Here is an 18,350-nt window from a genome sequence, read left to right as displayed (position 1 = left end):
GAAAGGATTTCTTATAAGTACTGGGAAATGTTGTACGAACGTACAACATGCCATAATTTCCAAATAATAAAATAAAACTCACAATTGGTTCATTTTAAAATTGTTGTATATTCCTTCCTTCAAAAATATATACATATTTTGTTTTGATTTATTTGTTGTTTTAGTTGTTTTCTCGAATGCATTATACACATATTAGTTTAGTAGCTGCACTGCATCCCTAGGGTATTGTAAACTTATACAATTATTTCTACGATTATATTACTGCTGTCATAAATTATTAAATCTAAATCAAGCACTACAAAAGTGTGGGGCGGGGCAAGATATGTTCTGGCGATCGATTGATCCGATAGCAGGGCTTTTCGAGTGCTGCTAAGCCGGAGTCGTCATCATCATCGTCACCGTCATCGCCAACGCAATCTGGCCGGCTAATTCTAACCCAGATAATTTACAATACTTCTTCATGTGACCGCGATGAGTGGATGTGGTAAATTTCGATGAACGACCCGTTTACACCGGGCGATTAAATTAGTATGAAACCAACCGTTTCTGTTTGGATCGGATTGGTTCCGTTCGAGGGGCTAAGGCTAAGCTATGGCTCACTAACGTATCCTGCTTTAAAGCGCTAGATTCATACACGTATAAATATATCACAAAATCAGTGAAAATAAAATTCGCTGGAGTATTTGCTTGTATCGCTTTGGATGATGCATGAGAAGAGCTCGCTGAAGGGTGGATTGTGGTAGAATATTTGGCAATGTCCTGGCTCAGCAAACGGCGACGGCGGCGGCCTGTCACCTGAAGCTGATACCGCACTTGCGGCTGATCTTGGGCGTGTGTATATATGCGATTGATAGCAACAGCGGCACATCATTCTCGGAGAGCTGCAGAGGATTTGTAATGTCGCTCAGGCGGCAAGGGTCCGTTTCCAGCAGGAACGCTGCCAATGTTTCCGATTGCAGATAGATTTCCTGCAGCTTTGACTCAAGGAACGACAAACACTGAAAAACAAGATTCCCAAATTAGCAAAAACAGAATAGTAAACATCATTTAAAAGTACGTACCTCGTAGGCGGGAATTCCACCTGCATGCATGGCCTGTACGGTTTCCAGCATGCTGGACACGAGCTGAGACATGCCCACAGGCGAGCTCTGGCCACCGGCGTACGGAAACTGTTGCGTCTGCGACGAGATAAGCCGAACATCCCACTTGTCCATGTCGGCCACAATAGCTATGTTCTCCGCTGGCTGCGAGATTAGCGAAGCGGAGCGCGCGGCCAGCGCTAGATCCTCGCGCAGATGCATCTCCCACTTATTAGGTGGAGCACAAGTGCCCTATGGAATTGGGGATAAAACAATTTTATAAATATTGGTTCAAGGTAAAAAACAATCTTAAATGATTAAGACACCCACCTGGAGTACCATATCGGAGACGTAGTGATCACTGACGCTAAGCAGCAGCGAGGGAATGAAGCCGGCCCGCAGCTGATCGCCCGGGGAGTCGTCGTCCTGTGGAAGCTCCTTGACGCCCGGAACAGGCAGTTTTAGCAGCTGCTGGGACACATTGACAGCCGCACACTTTGCGGCCACCGAGGAGACGGAACTACGTCCTGACGGCACCCGCTTGGGCTGCTGCTTTCGCATGTAGGTGGTCTGCATCTGCGTTGGGATCGGTGGACTAAGTGGCTCGACAGCAGCCGCCGACTTGAGGGTGTCTATGGACGCGGCCGAGCTCACAGGCTGCAGGACCCTGGAGCTGGATCCATTGCCGATCCCACTCTGATTATAGCAGTGCACCTCATCTGTCTCAAACTCCAGCTCGGTGGCGTTGGAAGGTGTTTGGTTCCAGGTGGCCGAGGCGCTAATACCAACGCCACTGCTACACACCACGCAACGGTCGCTATTCGCAGCCACCGGAGTTGCAGGCGGAGGCATGGCAGCCGTGGAGCTACTGCTAGCCGCCAGCGTTGCCGTACTATCGCTTTCCTTGAGAGCAGCTGCCTCGCTGGCCTCCAGCTTGGTGGCCTTGTCCATTAGCAGATCATAATTGGACATCAGCAGATTCTTGCTCTTCATGTAGTTGGTTGCAATCTGCGGATACTGCTCAAAGTTGAACTTCATGCCAGAGTGTTTACTCCTGTCGTGGGTGCGCTGATGCTGGGCGCACAGCATTAGGGCGGGCTTGGCATCTTGATCTCCGCTCAGATCCTCGCTGCTCTTCTTCAGGTTGATCAGCGGCTCATTGTCGCCGAGGACGAAAACAACACCGTTGCCATTATCCGCCGATGTTTGTCGGCAGATGCCGTGCTCTCGCTCGATTAGTTTGTGGCATTGATCGAAGTGGATCTGCTCTTCCAGGCTCACGTTTTCCTTTATGGGCTCGATTCCCCAGGTCATGCGATCGCTTTTGCCCATGCTGTTCTGCGTGATCAGATCCGAGAGGGACAAATGCGAAGAGCGTCTCTCGTGGCTAAGGGGCTCAAAGTCACCTGTTCCTGTGCCTCCACCCGTCTTGCTCAGCTGGTCGGGGTTACCCTCAACAGAGTAGCTGCTACTGCGTCGCTCTAGCTTCCTATTAATGATCCGAATTCCCTGCTGCAGCTTGGCCAAATCGGTGAGACTCAGCCCCTCCTTGACGCCCGCCACCGGCACCATGTTCCAAAAGAAGTTCTTCTTCGGCGGCGCCTCCATGTTCTCTTCGTAGTCGATGGCCTCGATGGCGCCATCGTCCACGGAACCAGTACTCACAGAGCCAGTGCCGCTCGACTGCTCTTCCTCCATGCACAGCTCCACGTTGTCCGGCGTGGTCACTGTCAAACGGATCCGGCCGTCCTTGCCAGTGCGAAAATACTGCTGCGCCTGTCGCGCCAGCAGTGTCTTCTTGTCAATTCCCGTGTCCATTAGATAGTTACCGATACGCAGCTCCTGCTGAACAAAGTGCGAGTCCCTAAAGGCCAACACCGTGGGAATCTCATTCTTCTTCAGTGTCTGCATCCCATCGCTGGCATCCAGGGATCCAGAGTCCATCTCGTCGCGCTCACCATTCTCGTCCTCCCCGCCGTAGCCATTGAGTTCGCCATTCTCATCGTCCGCATCATCGACAATGGAATTTAGATTCTGCTTGCAGGTGGCCGTCCTGCTCAATCCGCGCATTTGCGTCGGTGGACTCTTGTGCCGCTCTTGGTTGCCCGCCTGGTTTTGGGCCTGGCTCTGGGCCACCAGGTCGTTGATCAGCTGCTTGTTGAAGTCCTCCCGCTTGGCCGCACGCCGTACCTCGCTGCAGCGGATGAAGTAGGTGAGCACGTTTAACAGCTTCTCCACCCACAACTTCTCCGCTCCACAGACAATGGTGCGAGCCAATTTGGGCGGCATGCCGATGGCTCCATAAAGGTCGCCCAGCTGGGCCCACAGGGCATTGTACGGATGCTTCTGGGCCACTTGGAGCAGCTTGGCCCGCTGCTCGATGGCCGCCGCCGATGCGGAGGACTCCGATCGCCGAAGGCCGGCGCTATTGAAGGCCGACACAGTGGCCACCCAGCCTAGGTGGTGGGTGAGAATCCCCGTAAGCATGGTGCTGATAAAGCTGTAAGAAATAAAAAAGTTCCAATTATTTGTATATTAATAAGATCTTTCCAGTGAACCTACAAATTGAACTTACAAATTGGAGTCCTTGGTGTCGGCGAATGAGAGCAGATCGCACAGTTCCTTTATGAATCGCTCCGCCACATTCTTTGAGTACTTGCTGCCGCTGGTGGTGATGCTCAGCCAGACGGGCGTCTTGATGCGCGGGGCGGTGAAGAGATCGCTGAACCACTGCTGCGTATCCTGCCAGGCCTGGAACATGATCTGAGGTTCACACAAAAATTCCTGATTACTTGAGCGACAGGAGTTGTATGTGTGTTCCTTACCTGCAGAAAGTTCTTGTGATTTATGTACGCATTCTCCGTGCTGGCCCGCAGCCGACTAAGCATGGATTCCAGCAAGGCGATGTGCTCGCTGCAAAACAGCTCCATCTCCTCCTCGAAAGATTCGCTCATAGAGATGCACACGGCCAACCCGAGCTTCGCCCTCCTTCGCAGGTTGGCCTGCCTCCTGCCCATTTCCGGATTACTTCGCGACTCATTCGCACAGTAGCTGGCTCTCCTGTATTGCGGCGGAGCCATTCCGCCACCCTCGCTGCCACCTCCAGGTCCGCCTCCTCCTCCTGACGCCACCACCGGGCCATTGAATGCGTAGTTGTCGCTGAGGAAGCCGATAAAATCGTTCTTGGAATGCTCATTCTCAAAGGAGGTGCGCAAATTGCGCGAGATTCTTCGCTGCAGGCAGCCATCGCTGGCGAATCCGTCCAGGTACGGAGAGGATCCCGTGTAGCAGGCCGAGTCCATGCTCAACTTGCGCATCGCATCCGACTGATCGGAGAGGACGCTGCCCAGACTGCTGCGCGTTGATGAGTACTGATAGGACCACTGATCCCCGCCAGCTGCACTGCCACTCCCACTGGCCGAATAGCCCGAATCCGTGGCCGTGCTATATGTGGAGGAGAATCGCGGTCCGCTGGAGTCTATCGAGTGTATGGACAGTGACTGCTGATCCGCCGGCGCTGCTGGAACATCCAACGGTGGCGTCAGGCTCATCTGCCGCCCCACGCACACGCTAAACGGCATGGAGAAGGAGTTCATCGAGAGACCATCCATGGAGCCGTGTTCGCTGCATATCGAGGTGCGCGGCGTCGCCAGACTGTTCGTGGAGAGCGTGGAGTAGGGAGAGTGACCGGATCCAGATCCTCCATTGCTCGTGGGCGTCAGGTAGACTTGGGAGCACAGGATCCTCGCCGGCTCCGGCAGCCAGTGCACCTTCAGGGCCGTTCCGCAAAAGGACATCGGCAGCGAGCCAAACACCATCTCGCCCAGCGGTGTGATGTCCGCTCCAGAGGGTCGGTTATGCTGATAGGAAAAAACACATACATTAGACCAAAACAAAATATTTGAGTTCGGTACAGTCCTAAACGATATTTCGTAGAACCATATATTATTCAGCCTCTTCAAACTAAACCTGTATCACAAAAAAGACTGCATCCAAGAGAAAATTGTGATACATGCATTTCCTTTACTTTGCAATTTTTTAACATCCCATTATTCATCATACAAGCTAAATGATATGTACTGAGATCAAGGGATACAGCCATCTCGTTAATTTGCTTTTAAATTAAGTTGGTTATGTCTTACAATAGATAACTCACCTTATAGCCATACTCCGCGCACACCTCGATGAAGTTGCTGCCATTGCTGGAATGTGCCTTGGACTGAATCTTGCCATTCTGCAGCGAGGTGTACTTTTCATTTTTGAGGAACTTTCCACCGCCACTCGTTGAGGATAATGAGGATGATACGGATGCGGATGTGCCGGATGGATCCCTGTGCGTCACCTTTTGCAGGGCATTCGAGTCGAAGAGCAGTCGCCGGCTGTCATCCTCTTTGTAGAGCAGAACTCGCACCTGGCTGCCCTCGAAGGGGAACTGACTGCAAAATAAAGAGTGAAAAATAAAGAGGTTACTTCTATTAACACGATATTCGTCATATGGGGTGCGTCAGCAAAAGACAGTTCCTACTTAAGGTAGCAAATTTAATTATTCGTCACTTAAGAAGATTTTCTGATGACATATTTGGTTTTTGCAAGAAATAACAAGTTGGAAAATCTTAAGAACAGGAAATTTTTATATTGTACATGTCATAAATCCCCCTTATATATCTTAACTTACCTAGTATTCACCACACCTTAATTGCTATTCGATATCGCCTAAAATTAAAATTCTAGAGTTCCCCTCGAAGGTCGTCAAAATGCCACCCACAGTTTCCCAGAGCAGACGAGATTCATTATAATGCGCAGATCTCGAGTAGCTCTCGTATTCAGTGCTGTTCATTGTCGTCGATAAAATGGCAAATGCTATGCTCTATATATAGCGACCCCACAGTTGGCACGTGACGATTACTCATGCCCCCATCCCCATAAAAGAGCGGGTACGTTGAGTACTGTCGACAAATCTTTTACACCCAGAACCGAAATGTCGAAAGATAAGGCCGCCTAAAGCGTACTAATGCTGAACTTTGAACTCTCTGAATTTAGGGGGGGAGTGAAGGTGTCACTAGTCACATGACGGCAATCTTGAATGTTAAATTAAACCAATTTATTTTTGGCGGTTCTATAATTGGATGATCTAAGTAGCGCTAGCAAATGAGGTATATGTATATCTCAACAAAAAGTTTTCAATGAATTTGTAGGGCATCTCTTCTATAATCTATATACAAAATGTTCTTTATTTTTAACAATATTATACCTATGTCCTTTTGAAACTAATTTTTTGCTAGTTTCCAGTAAAGATTTAATAAAAAGTCATCCTCAAAATGATATGATAGATAGAACAGCAGTAAGATAGCGAGTAAAATACAACGTAAAAAATAGTACTTAGTAGATTATTTGTTGACAGATCCTGTCAACGCCTATGATGTTCTGCCCCCGCTAATGGCCAAAAACCCATTCGAAATCCACTCCACATGCCAGACAAATCGGCAGTCGCCGCGTACTCGATTTAAAGCTCGTACAACAGATTTGAGCTAATTTATTTTTAGTGGCTTTATAAATGGCTTGTCTAAGTAGCGCTAACTTTGAGAAGGCGCCTTTCGTGAAATTAGCGCTATAATTAACAATTAGCCCAACTGATGATAGTCGTTTGGCGTTTTTGGGGGGTGGGGTTTTGGGTTTTAGATGGGAGGGGGAGTGGGCGATCTAGTTTTAGAGCTTAATAAATGCTTTACAGCCCCGCAATAAGAAGGGGGGAGCCCGCACGCACAGCGATTACGAAGGTGTTTTTGGTTTTGGGCCGGTTGGTCACGAGGGACCACTGATATAGTGGATATATAGTACATATAGTATATATGTACGCAGGCACAACTGACCAGACGACCAGACTTGACCGGTGGGCGGTCCCTTTGTTGTCCCCGGGGCCAATTTATTGGCCATGCTTACTTGGATTTGAAGGGCGGCGTATGCATGCGACAAAGGGTAATTCCACCTGCAGCTTCGCGATAGCGCCAACTGTCTCGCCGGAAATTTCCTTAGTTACGGTTACGGTACTTCTCGAACTCGACTTTGCCTATCTATAATTTCACAACAGAAAAAATGTAGTCTATTGTAAGATCTTAAGTCGCCCAAGTTGAAGAGCTTTTTGTTAAAAATTCGAAAACAAAAAAAGACTAGGCTTGCTAGCACATGATATAATAATAACAAATCAAATTTATTTTAAAGTTCTCCGAAATAAGCACTTGTATTTATTTAAGCCTTATGTCCATTAAATAAATATTTATTTTTGTAGCTCTCCATAGCAAGATCAAATTGATAACCAAGTTAACATCCCATATTTATTGATTTATTCGCAAACAAAAGTGTAAACAATTTCGTTATTTACTAACAAAGAAGTCACGAATTGTATTATGGAGATGGAAGAATTACTACACCTCTCTTTAAGCAAGTGTATAATGTGTTTTTTATATTAATTATTTTTCTTATTTTATTTCTGTAAACAAAAAAGCTGTTTTAATAACCATATTGGGGCTTAAAATTCATAATAGCATAACTGAAAATTTAAATTAAGGAGTTAAGCTAAAAAAAATTTTTTTTACTATTGGAGTTTAGAGAAGTTGAACTGTAACATTTACCGTTGGACCCCCGATTAACGCGGACCGACGACGCGACGATATCTTTATGGCCGCGATGCTAGTCAGCTAATGAAGTTCAAGGCGCTCGCGATCGACTGGGAACTCGAGAACCCGAGAACTGGGAACCTGGGGAACGGAACTGGGAACGGGGACTGAAAAGCCCAGGTCCCGTGCCCACCCGTCAAAGCGAGACGAGCGGCGAGCTCACTCGCATATGCATTATAATAAGGCCCGCCTGGCCAATCGATATAGGTACATATATACGAGGGCAGTACGTTGGAACACTCATGCAGATAATACAAGCAACGATCCTCAACGAGGCGACTTCGGGGCCGCGACATGGGGCATCCAAATTGGAGCGTCGCTCACATGATTTCTCGTATCCATCCATTCGTTCGTCCAGCTGCGCACCCAAAAACCGAACATAACCGAACCAAAGCCGAACCGAACAACCCCAAGTGGAATCCAAAAGTCGGACGAGCATCATGTGGCCACCATTTGTTGCTTGTCATAGACTGATGTGTTAATATGTTGTTTAAAAATTAAAAAAAAAAAAAAAAAACAAAAAACAAATAAAAATCAAAAAGAGAAAGGAAAAAATATTTTGGGCAAAAGTCAAGAGACAACGATGAATGATTGTTTGATGGATTAGTTGAAAGACATATGGCCAAAATTTAATAACGACATTAAAGACATTCTTCAGAGGGTTTTCGGTCGAAGGCTAAATGCCCTAGGGAAGGCAATTACACAGGTTATTTTCAGGTTTTTATTTGGCCATCTTCGGTTTCCATGAAAACCATTTAAAGCATAGATTTAAGGGAACTTAAAAAATTAGAATAAATATTATGAAACTAAGAACATTTTTTGTAATAATATTAAGATACAAGATAATATTTTATATTTTTCCCCATTTTGAATATTTTATGATGATATTAAAATACAAGAAGATATTTTACTTTGCATTTTAATTTTAAATACTATATGATAATATTTAGGATACAAGATGTTTTATAAATACTTTTCATGCAGAAGAAAGGTTTTATTATAATAAATATATTTTGAACATCATACCCTAAACCATTTTCGTGTTGATAAAGATATCAGAACACACCGCTATTGTTTGTGTAGGGTGCGCCAACGTTTGCCCGCCCAAATGGACTTTGTCAGCAGCCCTGATCGCTGGGGGACTGCGACTACGACTACGTGAGCTTATGCATATGGGGGGCCAGAAAGTCAGAGGCTGAAAGCCAGAAGGTACAAGGCGCCCTAGGCTGGGCTGCTGACCTGGCCAAGACGAAATACGGGAGAGATCAGCGCGAAAACAATTATCGAAAGGCCGCTAAGTTGACTTATCGGTCGAAGAAGGCAGCAGCAGCGTTGTTTATTCAGATATTTTTTGCTTTAGCTTTTATTTTCATTATTTCTGAGGGGCCAGCAAGGGGAGCAGGGGCTGGGGGCGGGGCACTTGCCGGGATCACATGCTTTTTCAGCTACGCAAGCAAAACAAAAGCGAGCCACAGCCAAACAATATTAAGCAAATAAATACGTACATACATAAATACAGGCGGGCAGGCATGCATAATGAACAAAGACAAGAAGAACCTACCCTCCTCCCAGCACACCCATTTATAATATAGCGGGTTCTTAACTATATATATTTTGATTGATATGGTCAGGTGTACTTATGGGGGATGTAAGGCGGAGTGGCCACTCGAGTGGTGACGGGCGTTATCGGGCTTTGGCTGGATTATGTTTTGATTAGCCCTTGGATACTCCAGCACTGCGCGCCACTGATTGATATGGGAAATCGTCCGCAATTGATATGTCCCCAGTCCCAGACATTTGGTTTTGGCTTTGGCACAGCCACAAATTCACAGACGGACAAACAAACAAAAACCAGGGTGATAAACAGAGAGTAAAGGGGCGCAATTGTAATCAAATCAGCATCTGTTAATGACTTTACAGAGCGTGTCTGGCCGTCTGACTCTCCCTGTCTGCGGTATTTGCACTGGGAGAAACCTAAGCCCTAATCATTATAGGTTTTTATAGTTTCATAAAAAGGGATAGGTATTATTAAAATATAATGGAATTTATAAACTTTACATTCTTATAAAACTGTACTTTTCAATATTGTCTATAGAACCATTCAGAACATATGTATAAAGATAGCCCAAAGGATTATAACTCAAGATCCTTGTACATTATATGCAAAATGTTCTTATATGTAATGAAATTAAGGTATTATTATTTACTATACCAAAATTAAAACCCTAGTTCCCTGGTCTGTACCAGGTTTATGTCTTAATCAAGGAGATCCATAAACATGTGAACAACTCTCTAGACCTAAACATTTACATTTTAATCATTTCCTATCACCTTCAGAAATATATCCGGATTTTATCCACTTGACATTAGACTTGTGTATCTTGAACTCAACTTAACAAACGGCAATAAATTCTATAATGATCATATTTCAGGAAATGTTCAATTATATATCAAATACCTTACAAACTACTACCAGTTATATTCTGTTGTTCAACTATAAACCCCTTTAACTGTTTCGGATCTTTTTAGGATGCTTTCTGCTTTAGCTCTGTCAGGTATAGACATAGTTTAGCCTTCAGGCATGGATTTCTTGTCACTAGACTATACTTTTTCCCCCAGTGTTTGTCTTTTCGTGTGAGTGAGTGAAAGAGAGCGTGGCGAATAAACACAGATTTCCAAAGCGACGACAACCCAGGCAATCCCACAAAGGCCAGGCGGGCAGGCAAGGCGGCGGCAAGAGCGAAACAACAACCAGTTGCTCCATCCGTACAACAAGTCACATGACCCAACCAACCAACCCAACCAACCGACCAACCGACCAACCGACCGACCAACAACGATGATGGCGATGGAGACGTTGGCGTTTGGCTACGACAATGGGTATATATAATGTATATATAGACGGGGTATATAGTATAACGGCAGCTGCGCCCAGCAAATTGACTATCATTATCATTGGGCCCCATTATAAGCAGTTATGCACACAGTGGGCACACACTGTGCATCCGTACAACCAGACGACCTTCACCCCGTCCTTTGGGGCTCTAAAATCGAATGTCAAGTTCAAAACGAATTGGCAATATCCCCCAAAAAAGTGCCACTCGTACACTCTTTGGAACATAAGAAATTTATCAGGCAGTCGGGCAAACAAAAAATAAATACAAACAAGAGTCGTCGTCGTTGCCGTCCATCGTCGTCGCTCACAATACTAATGAGCAAATGACGACAAAAATATCGAGTGATTTTCATTGTCACTTGAGACCAATGTAAACAGACCCGGAAAAGGGGGTCTGTCAGGTGAGGAGAGGTTGGGACAGGTGAGCACTTGCGGGCGCAATCAATCAATGAACGTTCCCGGGTAACCAGAGACACATCCCCCCCCCCCCCCCCCCCCCATTCCTCATCCACAGCAAGTGCTAACATTGGGCACTTGTTTCCACCTGGCAAACACAACGTGACTCAGGTCGGGCAGCCCCGGGAATACGGCCAACTTGTGCCCAGGTGAGATCATGGCCCGAATGTCAACAGGCCCAAGAGTCAATGTCGCAAAAAGATGACGGAATCCGGTGGATTGGTGATCAAATTTAAAAGCGAAACTTCCGTCATGTGACAAGCAAAATATGGCAATAATATTGTAGGAACAGGAATCAATTAAAATGGTCTCATTCAGCGATCAGGGGTCAGAGATTAATGGAAAACATTTACATAAACAAGCGCGAGCAAAGGGAAAACAATAACCAGACCTTGCAGATAAGGCAGAACAACCAAGTTCTTTGTAAGCTACCATATAAACAATTTTACAACCTAGAATCATGTGGTTAGTCTTTCGAAAAAAATTCCTTTTAGTGATTACTTATTTATAACGCAGTTCCCTTTGGAGGGAATTTTAGTCTTTTTTTCACATTCATAATACAATCCATCTTACATACAACTATATATCTCAGTATGATCTATGGAGTCCGTTACCATAAGACCACACATAAATCAGAAATGATCATTAAAATTGATCTGTAGTTGCAAACTTAAGTTGAGTACTTCTAAATCACTATCAGCCCTCATAATTTTAAGCCGTCGAGCTGGACTTTAACGGCTTGAAAGTTATGGTTCGGCGAAAGGGTAATAAAAAGATATACATACACCCATTCTCATTATTTACACTTCTGTGTGCTCGGTTCGCATAATATTTTCATAAATTCGAGGAGTAATCCCAGGTGTTGTTCGTTTTAATACCCCTCTGATTCGATGAGACTTTGGATTACGCCTAAGACAATTGTAAACAGTGGCCCTGGCTGGTAAACTTAATTTAAATAGAGCCATATGCATATGGGCCATTGGAAACTATTCGGAAATACCGCTCCCCGAATGGTTCACCCATAAGGTGTCTCATTGAGCTTCTGTTAATGGAGCTCTCGGCTTAGGCACTTTGGGATCTTATTTTGTTTGCCTTGCCAATTGATATGAGGCGGCGGCAAGCAGTGGAAAATAAAAGCGTTTTGTCAACTGATAATGGGTGACAACAGGGCCAGTCCACAGACAGCGAAGCGCTTGCGTCTACACTGGCAAAGAAAGGGAGTACAAACAGTGCTTGTTTCAAACATCATGGTTAGTTAGGTGAATATATACGGCCTTTTCTAACAATAAACGGCATTGAAGGCTCAATAATGGAATTATTTTGTTTTATTTATTAATTCAAGTTCAAATTGTTGAAGTTTAATGTTAATCCGATTAAGATATCAAGCACTCGGGCTTAAAAAAACATGATTTATAATATGTATTTACCAATAAAAAAAGACTTCAAAACTATGAGAAGAAAAATAAAGATAAATATGACCTTGACCGCTGTGGTTTTCATATTTATTTTTTGAAATATTTCCTTTATGGGTAATACAGTTTTTTATTGAATTATCAGCTAAATGAAACTTAATTATATGATATAAGACTAGTTCTTCAACAAAATATTAGAACAAAAAGGTCTACCAATAAAAAAGTGTGTAGGATGCGTAGTAATATAGTCAGGTAGGTTGCAAAAATGTTATTCTGAACATTTTTTTTGTACTAAATAAACGCACAGTTGTTTTTCCCAGTGCACCTGCTATCGGAACGGGTCCCGAGGCAACAACAAAAACTGGATACGCGTCGTCGTCGCCGACGATTCACTACTCATATGACTTGGCAGACCACGCGACTTCGCACATGAAGCACACCACCGCCCCTTCGCCACCCAGCCCCGCCCCGCCCCCTTTCCACTCGAAACGCTGCCATTTAAATGTGCTGATTTCTGTTTGCACATAACTAAAGTGTGTGTTTGCCGACTTCTCCGCAGTCATACGCGTACATATTTAATTGCACTGATGATGATAATAATAATAATGGCAAGGGAATCGGTACACGGGGTTCGGGGGGGGGTTCGCGGTGTGATGGGTATAACACCCCCACTTGACATGTGGCCCACAGCCAGAAAAACTAGAGCCAGACACGCTGGCACCTGGTCTATTACTATACTACTATACTACTCTATTGCCTTACGGCCCGTCGCATCGTAACGCTACGGCCCATGTAATAATAAGTTCACACCTGTGCTGCGAGCCAACACATTGATTGATGTCTGGCCGGCTGGCCGGCTGTTTGGCCATTCAATTGGCGGGCAGTTATCAAAAACTATTAATGAATTCCCATTCCCTACCAATTTACGACTCATTTGCCTAAGGCTCTAAGTGAAATCATCCATAATGCTGCCATTCAGAGCGGTGATTTTGATTTTTTTGTGCAAGATTGATATGTGTGGCTTTGTTTGATCGCCAATCGAACGCGTATTTTATTGTGTTTCACACGTGCCTGAAGCCCCCATGTCCACGGATCATAATGAGACTTTGTTGGTCCAAAGTTTTCCACAAAAGGTGCTAATTCCCTTGATTTGCGTAGCTGGCTGGCTGGCTGGCTGGCTGGCGGGGGATTTTTGAATTCATGTGAAAGTCCAACGATCGAGAGCTTGCGAATCGCACTTTGTAGATGGCAAGGCGATTGCGAGTACTAGATCGTCGATGGGTGTATGAAATCACAGTTTGTATATAGCGCATAGCTTTTAGCCTGAAATCCCCGAACTTATCGGGAATTAATACCAGCTCGCTAATAACGGCTATATGTATATTTTGGGACGCCATATGCGTTGGATATCGGGCGAATGACTTGCGAATTGGGTTAAGGAATGCGTGCCTCCAAAGGCACATGATGCCAGGCGTCTGGTTTTGGATTTTTTTTGCTTTTATATCATGCATATATCGAGGCAAAATTTAGCAAAAAAAAAAAAAAGCAAACTGTCATGTGACCAACTGGCTAGCAAATGTCTAAACTTGGTCACGACGGGGTCCAAAGAAAATGATTCACCCTCCCCTCGCTTCTATGGGTTGATTCACTTCGGGTTTCCAGACCTTGATTTCCAGCATTTCACCATTTCTATACTAGCGTTGGTTTTTCGTCAGCTCTTTTTTATTCTTAGCTCTCGGCCTATCAGAGAACCGAAAGTATTTTTAAATCATTTCTTTTGGGCCCGTTGGAAATATGAACGATAAGTGTAGGTTCAGATTCTGTCGTGGAAATTTACCCAAGCGTGCTGCTGCTGCCGTAATTTATTGCCGTCACCCAACTAAATTAAGCAAATAAACAAATAAATGTATTTGGCGCGAGTGTAGTTTTTAACTGCTATTAGTGTAAACGTTTGTTTAGTTTACAGCGAATCCGAAAAAAACTGACCTAGCACAAAGATAGCGTCCAAAAGGGGGGGTGTTTCGGTGGCCTTTTGAGGGGGGAAGTTAGTCGGACCGGCTGTCTACACTTTACAAGTTTTTTTGTTGTTGTGTTTTTATTATTATTAGTATTATTCCCCAAGTGTGAGAGCGTCTGTTTGTGGGCAAAGTGCAAAAACCCCAAAAGCTGGCGTTGCTTAATTAGCAGGGTGAAAAGTTTCTATCACGTGATGGCAATGGCGAATGTTGGCGACAAGCGCGGCCATAAATGTATATACAGCCCCGAATATTGGTCAATACACACTCGAATCTGACAATTTCACCATTGCGCTATATATATTTTAAATGCCAGCTCGGCATCTGACCGATAAGGCGGCCTGGCCGATTGACAGCGCGGACGAGGCGCTAATCGAGTTAGCCAGGCGATGGGGGCCCTCAGATTATAGGCCACAAAAATAAATGGGGAAAAACGATTGAAATGTTTTATGGACCCAGTAAACAAATATCACCAAAGCTTGTCATCAATTAGGTTTTTTGCATATCGAAAGCGTTTCTTATCTATAGATTATCACCGTGAGTGGTTAAAATGTCGGTTTTAACTGTTATCATTGGTACTTTTATAACAGAACAAAAACAAAAAAAAGTATATGACTTTTTAAACGATTATTGTATTTCTACGAAAACTCTAAAAATGTTTATCATGTTATTTTGTTAAGTTAGCTAAGTTCAATGGAAATATAAAAATAGAGTACAATGAATTTTCTTACAAAAATGTTTGAAATCATGAAAAAGTAAATACACAACAGAGAATTTCCAACAACCTTAAAAATTACATAAATTTGTTTTGCCAACTTTATGCACATCGAAACCTTCACAAAAACTAAACAAACAAATTGCTTTTCGGAGAACTGTAATCTTATCCGCCTTGATTTCGCAAAAACTGTTAAAGGTTTCACAAAACATGGGATTCCTAGAAAAGCGAACGTGGGTGTGTCCGCCAGTTAACCGTTAACAGAGCATCCCGCTGCTTCTGCCCCGCAATCACAGTCACTGTCACAGTCACACTCGCAGTCACAACAACAGGAACCAAAACAACAATCAGAACCCACGCACAAGTCGCGTAAAGTGTCAAAAATCAACATTGTAAATCGTATGCAGCAGCATAAGGTAAATAGTGTAATAAATAATAATGAAATGAATTAAGCGAGAAGCAACAAAAACAATGCGCTGCGCCAACAACAAAATGTGTATGACATAATAATCACGAGAGCAGGCCGCGACCGCCGATTAGCAAGTCATGTGATTCGCTTTTATTTACATTTGCGCCTGACGTTGCCGCCGCCTCCCACCACCAGGCCCCCGCCACGGCCCACGATCGTACGCCTACGTCTATGGGAGTGCGAGCGAGAGGGGTAGCACAAAGCAGACACGAAGCGATAACGAAGTGAGCCGAGAACGAAAACGAAACGATCGATTTTTGGGGGGAGAGAGAGATGCACGAAGAGCGTGGGGAAAGGCAGAGCATAGTGGGGCACAGTTATTTGCGCGCGCAGCTCAATCGATGGGTGCGGAGCTATGCGAGCGAAAGAAACGGCAACAGCCAAACAACAACGCACCTCCTCGCACACATGCAACCACCATGACTACCCAATATGCACTGCTGGGGGTGTTGGGTGATTTAGGGCTTGTTGTTGTTCTTGGAGCTAAGCAGGCTATCGTTATCGATACACAGTGGAGCAGAGCTATGAGTGGCTAAGCAAAGACAAGGCCAAATAATTGATAGGTAATCCCAAAAAAGAAATACAGTAAGAAAAATTAAAAAAAAATATTAACAAAAACGCAAGTCCTTAATTTTTTTTTATTTAAGTATTGTGACAAAAATAGATGAGAAAATTATAACTTAATAAAGTCGACCAAGTTTAAACCAACAAGAAAAAAATCCTTGTCAGCTAGCTTTAAAAAATATTTTAAAACTTAAATGGTTTTAAAATGGTCTATACTTGAAACACCTCTATCATACTACCACAGAGCACCTGGAAATGAAATTCCTAGCAAATTCCTTGCGGATTTAAATATAGAGCATGTAATTTACAAAGAAGAGGATCTGCAGATTCGCAAATTTCAGGTAACCACAATGCCCCTAAGCAGAGCCCACTGTAGTTCTAAAAACACAAGGAAAAGGGACCTTCTTTGAGACGTTTTCGAGACAGCTGCAATGGCATCTGCATCTTTGTAATCCCTCAAGATTTAGCATTCAATGGTTTTTGGCCATTGATAGATGTATTTTAAGATCATATCGAAAAAGGCAGGAGGCGTACGTGACGCTGAGTAGTGCATGTCGAATTTGTGCGCTGGGTTATCGTCCTCGTTTTACGCTTTGCCAATTTGCGTACGAACAAAGGCAAGAGGAAGAGGAAGCGCAGGTAGTGCAAAAGAGAGTACAGGGAGGGGAGGGGGCGGGGCATAGGTGAGTGTGAAACGCATCATGAGAACGCCTTTTCGCATGTACATACATACATACATATGTATGTGCGAGTTTTTGCAGCTGCACCTCTATTTTTCCTTTTGTTGTGCGCGCATTTTATCGATACACTACTAATACCGGGTGTTAGTTTTTTGCTGTTGTTGTTGCCAAGCAGATAAACACTTACCTTAGATAATTTCGCGAAGTTTGTTTTGTAGCTTTTGCGGACGACGAACTATTGCCGGCAGAGGCAGCGACGCCGGCAGAGGCGTGAGTTGTACGCGCCGGCAATGTTGTTGTCGTTGCTGTTGTTGTTGTTGCTGCCGCTGTTCCTGTAGTTGTTGTTGTTGGTGTTGGTAGTGCTGTTTGGCTATTAATTAGCGCTGCTGCTGCGGTCAGCGTGGGCGCTGCCGCTAAATTCGCGGGTGTTGTTGGTGTTGGCGACGGAAAGAAGAGCTTATTCAGTAGGGCCATAATAACACACAGTGTGCGCAATCATTTAATAAACACATCTGGCCAATCGAAAATCGAATATTGAATATTGAAAATTGTTGTTTTAAATGACACACAGAAGCGCGAACTTTTCGCTTTCCTTGGAATGTGTCGCTGATTTTGTTGTTGTTAGTGGGGCGGGGAGAGAGAGGCGCGAGAGGCGATTACCGTTACACGCGCGACTGCCAGAGCGAGATGACGGATGCTGCACAATCAAAACTTTCGCTTTGCACTTTTCCTTCTTGCACTGCTTCTGATCTATCTGATCTCTTCCTGTACACACACCACAAACACACACTCGCACACTTGAAGTGGCTTTTATTTGATTGAGCAAAAAATATAATGGGCTATTTTTGTGTTGTTTTTGCGAATCGCGGCGGAAGCGACACAGGTTCTTTACCGTTCCACATCGAAATGAGAACCGAATATCGCTGGCGTCCGCTTTAAAAAGTTTGCAAGAGACGCGTCGCAGTCGTTTAAATGTGTGTAAGTGTGAGAAAAAGATAGAGAGAGAGACAGAAAGAGAGAGCGGCAGCGTTCAAAGAGCGCCGTGTGTGTGAGAATGGTTTGGTTGCTACCAATGCGAGCTTCTTTTGGCCAATACACACTTTTTTTTGTCATTCATCGCACTTCCCACTTCCTGCCCACATTTTCCTATTCACCGTCTCTCTTTCGCTGCGCGGATCGAGGTGAAGTCACTTGGCTTAATTGAGCACTTTACGCTTACGGTCACTGTTTGCTCTCCCTCGTGAGGTGTTACATTCTGGCCAGGCCCAAAGGTTGGTCTTAATGTTTCGCGCGACTGTTTGGCCTTTATTTACAATCACAAACACAAGAACAACAACACTAACAAGAGCATTTTGCAACGCGAAGTTGGCCGCAGCTGCGCGCCAGTGTG

The 18,350-nt window shown here is 44.6% G+C and overlaps 1 protein-coding gene across 3 annotated transcripts; it reads right to left on the bottom strand.

Moving 5' to 3' along the window:
• Positions 1 to 88: 88 nt before the first annotated feature.
• LOC108006823 (folliculin-interacting protein 2) lies at positions 89 to 18,294 on the bottom strand. 3 transcript variants are annotated; one of them, XM_036815119.3, is made up of 8 exons: positions 18,180 to 18,294; positions 17,148 to 17,472; positions 5,236 to 5,515; positions 3,905 to 4,939; positions 3,655 to 3,842; positions 1,410 to 3,579; positions 1,062 to 1,331; positions 89 to 998 (listed from the first exon to the last, which is right to left on the bottom strand). In XM_036815119.3, the coding sequence occupies exons 2-8, from the start codon at positions 17,432 to 17,434 to the stop codon at positions 792 to 794; spliced, it is 4,437 nt and encodes a 1,478-aa protein (XP_036671014.3). In that variant the 5' UTR covers positions 17,435 to 17,472; positions 18,180 to 18,294; the 3' UTR covers positions 89 to 791. The 3 variants fall into 3 exon arrangements, with proteins under 3 accessions (XP_036671014.3, XP_036671015.3, XP_065720806.2); XM_036815120.3 differs by lacking the exons at positions 17,148 to 17,472; positions 18,180 to 18,294 and adding exons at positions 7,020 to 7,150; positions 7,709 to 7,835; XM_065864734.2 differs by having other exon boundaries at positions 17,148 to 18,290.
• Positions 18,295 to 18,350: the final 56 nt, after the last annotated feature.

This window comes from Drosophila suzukii, chromosome 3, assembly GCF_043229965.1.
Source record: "Drosophila suzukii chromosome 3, CBGP_Dsuzu_IsoJpt1.0, whole genome shotgun sequence".
Lineage (NCBI taxonomy): Eukaryota > Metazoa > Arthropoda > Insecta > Diptera > Drosophilidae > Drosophila > Drosophila suzukii.
This window is presented reverse-complemented; position numbering and strand designations above follow the sequence as displayed.

Excerpts from the sequence above, each read along its gene's own strand:
- LOC108006823 (XM_036815119.3), bottom strand. The coding sequence starts at position 17,434 with ATGGCCCTACTGAATAAGCTCTTCTTTCCGTCGCCAACACCAACAACA. Across the intron at positions 3,580-3,654 it reads GACACCAAGGACTCCAATTT|CTTTATCAGCACCATGCTTA; the intron begins GTAAGTTCAATT and ends TATTTCTTACAG. Across the intron at positions 1,332-1,409 it reads TCTCCGATATGGTACTCCAG|GGCACTTGTGCTCCACCTAA; the intron begins GTGGGTGTCTTA and ends CCAATTCCATAG.